This window comes from Aquarana catesbeiana, linkage group LG01, assembly GCF_042186555.1.
Source record: "Aquarana catesbeiana isolate 2022-GZ linkage group LG01, ASM4218655v1, whole genome shotgun sequence".
Classification (NCBI taxonomy): Eukaryota; Metazoa; Chordata; class Amphibia; order Anura; family Ranidae; genus Aquarana; species Aquarana catesbeiana.
Window position 1 is genome coordinate 496,631,814 of NC_133324.1, and position 12,087 is coordinate 496,643,900.

The window sequence follows — 12,087 nt, forward strand, 5'->3', positions numbered from 1 at the left end:
AGCAAAGTTTCACTGTTTCATTTGATCTGCTCAGACCCCTTTGGGTCAGCCCAGCCTGGTCACCACCCCTGTCCCTCTGAGAAATCCTGTCCTCTTGGAGCATGTAAGGTTATCAGCGATACATGGTACCCCTCAGAGTCAACTGGAGCCAATCTTGGCTGTCCTCTGCCCTCACAGAATTTTGAATCTGTGTGCCCCCTGCACATCTGTTAACTTCTCAAGAGGGTGGGTTTCTATGTCTTATTGACATTTCTTGGCATCCCCATTGTGAGATATTCAGACGATAGTCTTTGAAGTGGGTACTCACAGTGAGCCCATATGAACAACTTTTTAGAGGTTTATGCGCCTGCTCGCATGGCCGGTTCTTGCTCTGAGAGGTTTAAAGTGATTGTAAAGTCTTGTTTTTTTCCTATAAAAATAACAAACCCGTCATACTTACCTGCTCTGTTGTAGTGGATTCGCACAGAGCAACCCGGATCCTCCTCAGGACCCTCTTCTGTGCTCCTGGCCTCTCCCTCCTTTTCAGTGCCCCCACAGCAAGCAGCTTGCTGTGGGTGCACCCAAGTAGAGTCACAGCTCTCTGTGTCCATTCAGACAAGGAGCCCCGACCCGGTCCCGCCCCCCTTCTCTCCTGATCCGCTAGCTGACTTTGACAGCAGCGGCAGCCAATGGCGCCACAACCGTGTCTCAGCCAATCAGGGAGGGAGAATCTCGGACAGCTGAGACACTCTTGGACAGAGAGGTACCTCAGGTAAGTGTTAGGGGGGCTGAGGGGGCTGCTGCACACAGAATGCTTTTTATCTTAATGCACACAATGCATTAAGATAAAAAAACCTTCTGCCTTTTGCAACCCCTTTAAGTGTTAACCCACATAGCCCTGCAATGGGGATCCACAGCGTAGTAAGTCAAAGTATATATTGCCAGCACACCATGGACCTCCAAGATAACATCCAAACATTTATTAAAGTTATCACACCACAATGTTTGGAAGTTCTCTGGTCCATGGTATGCTGGTGATAAATACTCCAATTAATGATGTTACCAGTCTCCTGCTGGTAGTTGCTACAGCATCCGCTTACTCCTTTCCATGAACATGTGCATTGGGAATATTATGTGTTGCCTCTAAGGATCAAGTAATTCCTGGCCTGATCACTTAAAGGAGTTGTAAAGGCAAAAGGTTTTTTATCTTAATGCATTCTATGCATTAAGATAAAAAACCTGCGTGTAGCAGCCTCCCCAGCACCTCCCATTTACCTACCTGAGCTCCTTCTCTCTCCAGCAATGTCCACGATCCCCTCAGCCATCCAGGACACTCCTCCTGATTGGCTGAGACAGAGCAGCGATGCCATTGGCTCCTGCGGTTGTCAATCAAAGTCAGTCTGGGGAGAGGGGGGTGGGGCCAGGTCTGGGCTCCGTGTCTGAATGGATACATGGAACTCTGATTCGGCTTGGGTGCCCCCTGTAGCAAGCTGCTGGCTGAGGGGTCACTGAAAGGAGGGAAGGGCTAGGACCAGCAAAGAGGGACCTGAGAAGAGGAGGATCCTGGCTGCTCTGTGCAAAACCAACTGCACAGAGGAGGTAAGTATAACATGTTTGTTATTTAAAAAACAAAAAAAACAAGCCTTTACAATCATTTTAATTTCCCTATCGGACGCATGGCAATGTCTTAATTGTACAGTAAAATAAATAAGTTAGTTTAATCATGGACACTGGGTTATATGCAGCCACCTTCAGGTGATTGGACATTGGCAAACAAAACTGTGGGACAACCCCTCTCACTTCCAACAATTCTCAGTTTTTTGTTATTGTCCTTAGGTGAAGGATGACTTCTCTCTGCTGAGATCAGGATTCTGACTTTCACTTTCAGTCTCTACCTGAAGAGGATACCTTTCTTGGTCTAGCCTCAGCCACGGTCTAACTCCTGCAGCTTCTGGATCATTGTCCCTCTGCAGCAGCTTTTTGGACCATACCTGGAGTATTTGGTGCTTACCTTGGTACAACAGTACCGTGAGGTGCAGTTAGTCACAGGATGTTCAGGGCCATGGTCCATGCTTCTGGTGGAGCCCTGTACTTGAAAACCTCCTTCATGGAGGATAAGGTATGCCCTCACAAAACAGGGAGTGTCTCCAGTCTCTTCCCTAGGAATAAGTGCCCAGAGCCATGGAGTGGTAACTCTGCAGGAGGCGCCCCCCACTCCCTTCTTGAGTAGTCCCTGATCTGTGGGCCCATACTTTTCCAATCACAAAGGGATCAGTGGCACAAGTCCCTACGTCTGCAGCAGTGGACTTCATAGAAGCATTAAGCAACGCTTTTTCCCATTTACTGTGGAAATTCTGATGCATCAGTCCTACACCACTGCAACAGATATAGGATTCAGGTGTGTGGTAGTCCGTGCTGTGGTCATAGCCTTGCCCAAGGAGGCAAGTTTTTGGACCTCCACAGACTGCGGGTATCATTTTGATTTTTGGACCTACACAGGCTGCCTCGGGACACAAACCTGCTGAATGTTTGGGCCCTGGTCTTAGAGCAAGTCATGACCAGGTTATCCAGCAGCCTTCAGTTATAACGCACAGGTTGGCTGCGCCCCTTCGGCTCTGCAGTATAGGTTGTAAGTATCTTCCAGGGGATGGACACCAGGCGCAAAGGAAATGGTACTAGGGAAATGTGAAGAGGGCCATAAGAAGAGTGAAACAGGGTTTCCCTGGTACCTCTTCTTCAGGTACTTTGGACCTTAGACGGGTATACCCCATTCCTCCTTTTTAACCAGAGAGGAATTTGCATCTTCTGTTGTGGCACTTATGGGGAAGGTCAGTGTGCTGATGGAAACTGCTGAACGAAATGGGCACAAGCACCCACATCTGGTGTATTTTGTCAAATACCTTTTGGCTGCTCCTGGATGATGAGGAAGGGAGGGTGGTAAAGACGAGGAGTAGAAGCTAGAATTGTCAGAGTGGATGAGGACACAACTCAAGAGGGTGGTTGGCTAGGATCTATCCCTAGCTTACAGGAACAATTGTGATTTTTTTTTCAGTTTGCTCAGCATTAATCTCTTTTGAATGTTTATCTCCAGAAGTGGGAAGTCCTGTTGCTGGATCCAGCGATTTCTTGCTTCAACAAATCCCTGACAGTCCTGGTTGAGGATGTCCTAATCGTTAAAGTTTGTCTTGCCAAAAGGTTGGAGGGCATCCGTTTAAAGCTTTCTTTTTTTTTTTTTTTTTTTTTTTAAGCATGGCCATGCAACTGACAGTGGTTTATATTGCCTTTTGCCAGACCTTTGTAGTCTGGGCTATGAGTATGGCTCGGGACCCTGGGATGATCCTCAGTTCTCTTTGTCTTTAAAAGTTGGAACATCTGCTGGCAACCTTTGTGCTATGGTATAGACAATTTGGCAGACTCTCTGTGCCAAAGTTCTTGACTGACGCTTACGTCAGTCCAGATGCACAGGATGACTCTTCAGAGAATATTTGGACACCTTTTTATTAAGAAAGTCACTGGCAGGCAGAGCATGCTGTTACTTGGTAAGAAGAAAGTGAAAGTTCCCATGGCAAGTTCTGCCACACTGCAGATTGCAGGTGAGCTCATATAGTCTCTCTGACCTCTGCTTCCAAATCCAAGTCCTCCACTTAATTCTATCTCAAGCCTGGTTGTCCAAACCTGCCTCACAATGAGGGGGCACCACCACTTCTTTGGGTGGTGGGATGTCTGTCAGCCTTCTTGGCCAGTGGGACTCAGGGCATTTCTGATCTTTGGGTCTAAGACCTGGCATACTGGAATTTTGGTCCTTGCCTCCCCCACTTCATGCCCTTAAATCTTCTTCCCTCTTCTCCTCTGAGATTACAGATCTTGCTCTCCACTGAGACCTTGTCCTTGAAGAGTTTACAATCTAAGGTCCCTATTTCACATGCATACATACACCTACTAGGACCAATTTAACCTACCTTGCATGTCTTTGGAATGAGGGAGGAAACCACAGTGCCCAGAGGAAATCCACACGTGCACAGGGGGAACGTGTGAACTCCTTGCGAGTAGTGTCCGGATTGGGATTCAAAAAGACCTTAAGAACACCATGGGACCTGTCCATTTGGGGTTAAGCCCCTCTTCCATCACTGATCGGCAGATTTGTGATGAAGGCCTTTATGGCACCTTTTACCTGTTCTGTCTTTACTCAAGTTAAATTGGTTGTTACCCCCCCCCCCCCTAAAAAAAAATCATGCTCCTGTCCCTTTAAGGCACAAGCTATAGCATAGTGCTTTTGCCTAGTTAATTGCCCCTTTGTATCTCTTACAGTACCTTGTTGATTCTACCTGGTCCTGACTTTCCCTCTGTGAGCTGACCACGATTATCATGGCTGCTGAGCAGTAAGATCACGGTCGGGATACGTACCTCCGTCCTCTAGCTTCTGTCCTGTGTGTCTCTGCAGCTCCCCCCTCCTGTCTCCGTCAGCTCCGTAGGATCACATGGCCCCTCCCCTATACTCTCCTCACCCCACAGCCCCTCCCCTCCAGCCTTCTTTCACTGACTATAGTGTTTACCTAAAACCGAAGGGTAATCTCGGCCCCTCCCACTTGGCTCTCTTGGATCAGGATACCAAGCAGAGAGAGGACATGGCCACAAATGAGCACAACGAAAAAAAAACGTATTTAGGATTAAAACAAACCAACCCAAACCACAGTGCTTAATAAACAAGCACATGGAGGCTAGATCATATTTAGCCATTTGAGTTTACAACCACTTTAATATTCTTCAGTGTCCCAATAAGTCTCCTGTCCCTTGTTCCTTGGATGCTGCTGCTTGATTTAAACTGGGGAGTCTGGAATTTTCTTAGTCCTGTGACTCTAGAGGTTAATATTAGGCAGGATTATTATTCAGCGGGATTTCTTTTGGAGCTTGCCCAGAGGTGTTTCTTGCCTACCGGTGAGTTTTTCTACCTTTTTTGTCCTCGGCTCTATTAGGGTTGTAACCCATCTAACTAGATTTATGGTTAGGTTGTAACCTACATGTCCTGCCTACTCTTGTTGTGAGTGTTCTATGCACCTTGTCCCTTCGGTCATGCTGACTTTGTGGTATCAATGACTGGCTTCCCAGCTGGACTTAGGAGGCATTTTCACACCCTTCACAGGTGGTGGTTTCTAGTCTTCTGCAGGCTTTGTCCTGATGAGCTTCACCTTTGTGAGGTAACTGTGCTTATTTTAACAATCTCTCAAGCTTTGGCGTTCTCCTTCCCTGACCCTTATGGGGCCTGGGTTAGCAGAGGCTTAGTTATTGCCTTCCTATACAAAATTGCTTGTGTTGCCAATATGAGGACTTTTCCCAGGTCTTTGTATGGTAACTATTTCTACTGGGGACAGTTTTCATCTTCATGTTTATTTTTTATCTACCCTTAATGGAAATGTTGTTTTTGCTCCAGCTTTTGGTGGGTTCAGGTTGTTCAGCTTCTAACTTGGTCTTGGTTTGGTGCTCCCCTTTTGTATTGAGTCATTGGTAGCCAATCTTTTTCTTGGCCTTGGGCATCAAGTCTGTCTCCCTCTGGTCGCATTGGCAGGTTTATCGTATCAGGTAGAAGGCTCTCCTCATCCGTTTTCAGATTTGAATGCTAATCCTTCAGGCAGCTTTTGGCTGCAGGCAGTCTCCAGCTCTGTTTTTTTTGTTAAGCTAGTTAGCAAGTTTTGCTATCTCCCACACCTCATTTGGACTGCTTTTGGGTATCCCAACAGTTTGACTTCCTGTGTCCTTCAATGGACGAGAAAGAAAATGGTATTTTTGTACTCGCTGTAAAATTATTTTCTTGGAATTTGAGGGACACAGGTCCCATGCCTCTGTGTTTTATGATCATACCCTGATACTGCTTGCTACAAACTGAGGCACTGTAAGAGTTCTAATAACCCCCAAAACAAAACAAAAACAATAAATAAAAGTGTCCTATGGATAGAAACCTAGATATGCACCCTAATTACAGAAGGCTGATAGCTGATCAATGTATAGCTTTATAAACCACATCCCGCCCTATAGCAAAATGATGGCTGGGCGGTGGCTCTCCCATTCTGACTGGGCATGATGTGACCTCCTGCAAAACGAGGAGTGCAGCACGGTGATCTGTGGTGCGGTGTGTTGCTCCAACACACTGCATCTCCGATCACGGTAAAGAGCCTATGACGTAGGCTCTTTACCATGTGAACAGCTGTGTCCAATCACAGCTGATCACAGCTTAACTAGGAAGTGCTGGTTATCAGCATTTCTCTATTTCTGCTGACAGCGTGTGAGTAGAGGAGAGCTGATGAGCAGCTCTCCTGACAGGGGGCATCTGCACTGATAATCATTGCAGCCCCATCAGTGATGCCTGTCAGTGCTGCCTATTAGTGCTCATCAGTGCTGCATTTAGTGCCTCCTAATTAATGCCTGTCAGTGCAGCCTCATCTGTGCAGATCAGTGAAGGAGAAAACCTACTTATTTACAAAATGTTATAACGTAAACAAACTATTTTTTTCTTCAAAATTTTCAGTTTTTTTTTTATCATTAGTCTAGCAAAAAAAAAAAAACCCCAGCGTTGATTATATACAACCAAAAGAAAGCTCTATCTATCTCAAAAAAATGGTACAAACTTTGGGTACAGCATTGCATGACCACGCATCTGTCATTCAAAGTGTGACAGCGCTGAAAGCTGAAAATTGGCCTGGACGGGAAGGGGGTGCCCAGTATTGAAGTGGTTAACCACTTGCCGCAAAATCGCTTACCTGTACGTCATTCTGCTTCAAGTAGTTGTACTGGGGTGATGCCTGCGGCCGCAGGCATCACTCTGGTACTGTTTTGTTTTAGAGCCCACGGTCAGCTTTCTTGTGATGACAACCAATACAGTTCAGCAGCCACTCGATTGTTATCACAAGCAGCGGGAGGGGATGTCGTTCCACCCCCCTGCCTTCCGCTGCTCTGCCCGGGCTCTCCCGTCACACTGGGAGGCCCGATCGACTAGACGGCACATCCGCCGTCTGGCTGGAGACCCAAACAAAGCCTAAATCGGCTTTGATCGGGTCTCTCATCTAGAAACCCAAAAGCATATATACATACATACATACATACATACATACATACATACATACAGTGGGGACGGAAAGTATTCAGACCCCCTTAAATTTTTCACTCTTTGTTATGTTGCAGCCATTTGCTAAAATCATTTTAAGTTCATTTTTTCCTCATTAATGTACACACAGCACCCCATAGTGACAGAAAAACACAGAATTGTTGACATTTTTGTAGATTTATTGAAAAAGAAAAACTGAAATATCACATGGTCCTAAGTATTCAGACCCTTTGCTCAGTATTAAGTAGAAGCACCCTTTTGATCTGTGTGCTTAGGGTCATTGTCTTGTTGGAAGGTAAACCTTCGGCGTAGTCTGAGGTCCTGAGCACTCTGGAGAAGGTTTTCGTCTAGGATATCCCTGTACTTGGCTGCATTCATCTTTCCCTTCATCTTTGCAACCAGTCATCCTGTCCCTGCAGCTGAAAACCCCCCCACAGCATGATGCTGCCACCACCGTGCTTTACTGTTGGGACTGTATTGGACAGGCGATGAGCAGTGCCTGGTTTTCTCCACACATACCACTTAGAATTAAGGCCAAAAAGTTCTATCTTGGTCTCATCAGACAAAAGAATCTTATTTCTCACCATCTTGGAGTCCTTCAGGTGTTTTTTTAGCAAACTTCATGCGGGCTTTCATGTGTCTTGCACTGAGGAGAGGCTTCCGTTGGACCACTCTGCCATAAAGCCCCGACTGGTGGAGGGCCGCAGTGATGGTTGACTTTCTACAACTTTCTCCCGTCTCCTGACTGCATCTCTGGAGCTCGGCCACAGTGATCTTTGGGTTCTTCTTTACCTCTCTCACCAAGGCTCTTCTCCCCCGATAGCTCAGTTTGGCCAGGCGGCCAGCTCTAGGAAGGGTTCTAGTTGTTCCAAACGTCTTCCAATTAAGGATTATGGAGGCCACTGTGCTCTTAGGAACCTTAAGTGCAGCAGAAATTTTTTTGTTACCTTGGCCAGATCTGTGCCTTGCCACAATTCTGTCTCTGGGCTCTTCAGGCAGTTCCATTGACCTCATGATTCTCATTTGCTCTGACATGCACTGTGAGCTGTAAGGTCTTATATAGACAGGTGTGTGGCTTTCCTAATCAAGTCCGATCAGTATAATCAAACACAGCTGGACTCAAATGAAGGTGTAGAACCATCTCAAGGATGATCAGAAGAAATGGACAGCATCTGAGTTAAATATATGAGTGTCACAGCAAAGGGTCTGAATACTTAGGACCATGTGATATTTCAGCTTTTCTTTTTTAATAAATCTGCAAAAATGTCAACAATTCTGTGTTTTTCTGTCAATATGGGGTGCTGTGTGTACATTAATGAGGAAAAAAATGAACTTAAATGATTTTAGCAAATGGCTGCAATATAACAAAGAGTGAAAAATTTAAGGGGGTCTGAATACTTTCCGTCCCCACTGTGTGTGTGTGTGTGTATATGTGTATATGTGTGTGTATGTGTATATATATATATATATATATATATATATATATATATATATATATATATATATATATATATATATATATATATATATATATATATATATATGCAGAGATCCTAGAGAATAAAATGGGGGTCGTTGCAATATATTTTTTTTGTCACACTGTATTCACCGTTCATTTCTGCACGGAGGGATGGGGGGCTTTCAATTTTTTTTATTTTTATTTTTTTACACAGTCCCTTGAAATTTTATATATTTTTTTTTTTGATCACTTTTATTGCTGTCACAAGGAATGTAAACATCCCTTGTGAAAGCAAAAGTCACATGTCATTAAGTGCCTCCTTTGCACTTAAAAAAAAAAAAAAAAAAGCGCCAAGTTTAACAGTTTTGAATACGGACATCTTTTTAATTCTGGCGTCTTTAAGGCTTTAGTAAACCCGAAGTGAGTTGTGACGGCGCTTTTGGGTTTCTAGATGCGAGACCCGATCAAAGCCGATTTAGGCTTTGTTCGGGTCTCCAGCCAGAAGGCGGATGTGCCGGCTAGTCGCTTGGGCCTCCCAGTGTGACGGGAGAGCCCGGGCAGAGCAGCAGAAGGCAGGGGGGTGGAACGACATCCCCTCCCGCTGCTTGTGATAACAATCGAGTGGCTGCTGAACTGTATTGGTTGTCATCACAAGAAAGCTGACCGTGGGCTCTAAAAAAACAGTACCAGTAACATGTAAGCAACAAGTGTCAGAAAAAGGCCTGGTCTTCAAGAGGTTAAAGAATGTATCTCTATGCCTTTGCTTGTTTTGTAGCATCTATGTAAACCTCAGGCTGCATTGTAAACCTATATCATGAGTATGTCAGAATATTTTCACAGACAGAAGTTAGATTTTATTTGAACAAATTAGGCTAGAACCAGATATACTATCTCCAATTTGTTTTATATCTTTTGTTTACAGAACAGGATTTGAAAGGTTTGGGATATGATAAAGGAAAACCAGTGGGGCTTGTGGGAGTGACAGAGTTGTCAGACGCCCAGAAAAAACAGCTGAAAGAGCAGCAGGAGGTAAGGAGTAAAGAGAATGAATATAAGACCGTTGTTGTTTTAGTATACAGTATATCTGTTTGGTTTTTTTTTTGTGGGTTTTTTTTTTCCATTTCTACAAATGAAATTAAATGAAATGTGACAGCACCTCTCAACCACTCAATATTTTTAAGTCTCACAATGTGAAAACGTTTTGCCCTGCTAGTATTTCAACAAAAACATTCCTTATAAACCCCACCCTTCTCGGGGTACAAAAAATTGACAACTCTGTTAATAGGAGTATGACTGGAAAACGTGGAAAATGTCATGTGACAATGGGAAAAAACCATAGCAACATATCCTTTTTCATATTGCAAGGAAATGCTAGAAAAGATAAGAAAGAGATGATTAGTTCTTATTCACATCATCATACAGTATATTGTAGTAAAAAAAAATCTTGTTCACTGGGTGTTAACCCAGTAAAACCTGGTGTATATGCATGCCTTGTAGGAGCTTGGATGCAAAGAACGTTTGCCTCTCTCATTTGGAATATGTCTTACCACTTGTTTCTTTCCCTCCATGTATTGCTCAACCCAGCAGATAATTTTGTTTGTATCTGTAAAGACACCATGGCTAGCCATGCCAAACGATACTTCTGCTGTCACATAGAGCAGGTTGAAGTTTAAAGTGGTTCTAAACTTCATTTTTGTAAAAAAAAAAAAAAAAAAGAGGTACATATAGAGTAAACAAATGCCCATAAACTGAGCAAATAGGCAGTCAACAAAGTAATAGTTATATCAAGTGAAATACAAACTGCAGTACAGTAATGTTCTTACATACAATCAGTATGGTAAGTGGAGAGAAAATATTGAATTGTGAGGTCAACATGAATGAGGAAAGGGAGAAAGAAGGGGAAAAAAAAGGGGAAGGGAGAAGGTGGGTGAAAAGGGGAAGATGAGAGAAGGGTATGATGCAGGGGATGTCTGGCCAACAGGAAAGTCTCTTACGCAGCAGCCAAACTCTCCAAGGGGATTTTTGGGTGTCAATAGGTGAGCCATGGCCTCCAAATTTTGAGAAATTTGTTGTGACTTTTAGTGAGAATGCTAGTCAGTTGTTCATTATTGAATATACCATCAAGGCGAGATTCAACTTCAGCGAAACGGGTAAATTGCATCTTCCACGCTTTAGCTATCAAGATTTTAGAAGCTAGCAAATCAAAGTGGACCAATTTTAAATTGGCATTTAGTGATGTTTGGAGGGTTATAATGCAGGAGGAGTCTTTGGTAAGCTGAACACCAAGTAACATACGTAGTAGTGAAAATACCCTAGACGAGAAGCAGCCCAGCATTGGGCAGGTCCATCAGATATGGAGAACATCTCCAGTAGTTTGGCATCCTCGAAAGCAAAGTCCCGTGTGTCCAGAGAACATGTGAGCTAATTTGACAGGGGACATGTACCACCTGGTCATCCCTTTACCAGCCGATTCCAGGATAGTAATGTTAATTGTCAAGGAAGTAGTAGAGGACCACATGGCCTGCCAGTCTAAGAGCGCTTCATGGGCTTTCAAGTCTTCCTCCCATCTAGCCACATTGCTGTGAACAGTTGATGAGGGCAGCCGTTTGAGTCGTGAGTGTACTAAGGAGATAAGCATATAAGCCAATGGGGTGTGTTTAAAAATGGTGAGTGGTGTTTAAAGATCTTTGTCCCGGGTGAGACTAGCAATACAGTGCCTAGTATAACATCTTTTTCAGTTTAATTAAAAAGAAGATGCTGGTAGGTGGTCCTTTACAGCTTTCCTATTTTAGGCCTCTGCCAGAGTTTAGCGTATATCAGAAGACTTGCTAGCATAACAAATGCACCTTTTTTTTACATACAAAACCTGAACACGTTTCTGCTGGTCATCATAAAGCCAAGGTGGCACCTCCCCCTACATGCTCTCTCCCTGGGGCAGCTTCTTTGTGTATGTAAAGCCATCTCAGGTTTGCCTTTTTCAACAACTTTTCTCCTTTTACAGCCTCCTTATACTTTGTGTCTAAACCATTTTCTACCTCATTTAGTTGCTTTTTCCCCACCTTGAGTGACTTCAGGGTCTCTGCATAAACCTGTCCCTGATGTCTCGGGAAGAGTAGATAAGATTGCTACATCCTGGACCTAAAGCACCTAAAATCACAACTCTTGAACCTGGGCATTTTTACACCTGGAGTCTCTTTGGTCTAAGTACTGCAGAAGCAGTGTACATTTGTGTAGCTGTTTGCAGCAATGCATTCTGCTTTACAATTGGCAAGCTGTTAGTCACATGGTGGATGGCCACCATGGTCAATATTAAGAGGGTCAATCTTAGGGGTGTTTGTATAAGGTCTGCATTAGGAAATTGTATGATACGCGCTATTGATTTTCAGCAACATCCATGTGTACTTTTAGTTTAAAATTCTCTTGGGCTCAAAACGAAGATCTGTTTTAGGTTGATAGTGTATATATAAGGGCTTTTCAGGTCAGTGGATTCAGACAAATAACATTTTCTCCAGCTTGTTTGGTTTATTAACCTTGGCAGACTTGAATTCTGTAT

At 44.0% G+C, this 12,087-nt stretch overlaps 1 protein-coding gene across 1 annotated transcript in view; it reads left to right on the top strand.

Moving 5' to 3' along the window:
• The window catches only part of SUGP1 (SURP and G-patch domain containing 1), a 73,052-nt gene that overhangs the window by 43,666 nt on the left and 17,299 nt on the right, over nt 1-12,087 (top strand). Inside the window, exon 9 of the mRNA XM_073592458.1 lies at nt 9,457-9,563. Within this exon, the coding sequence (XP_073448559.1) occupies nt 9,457-9,563 (107 nt within the window). The remainder of the gene's footprint in view (nt 1-9,456; nt 9,564-12,087) is intronic.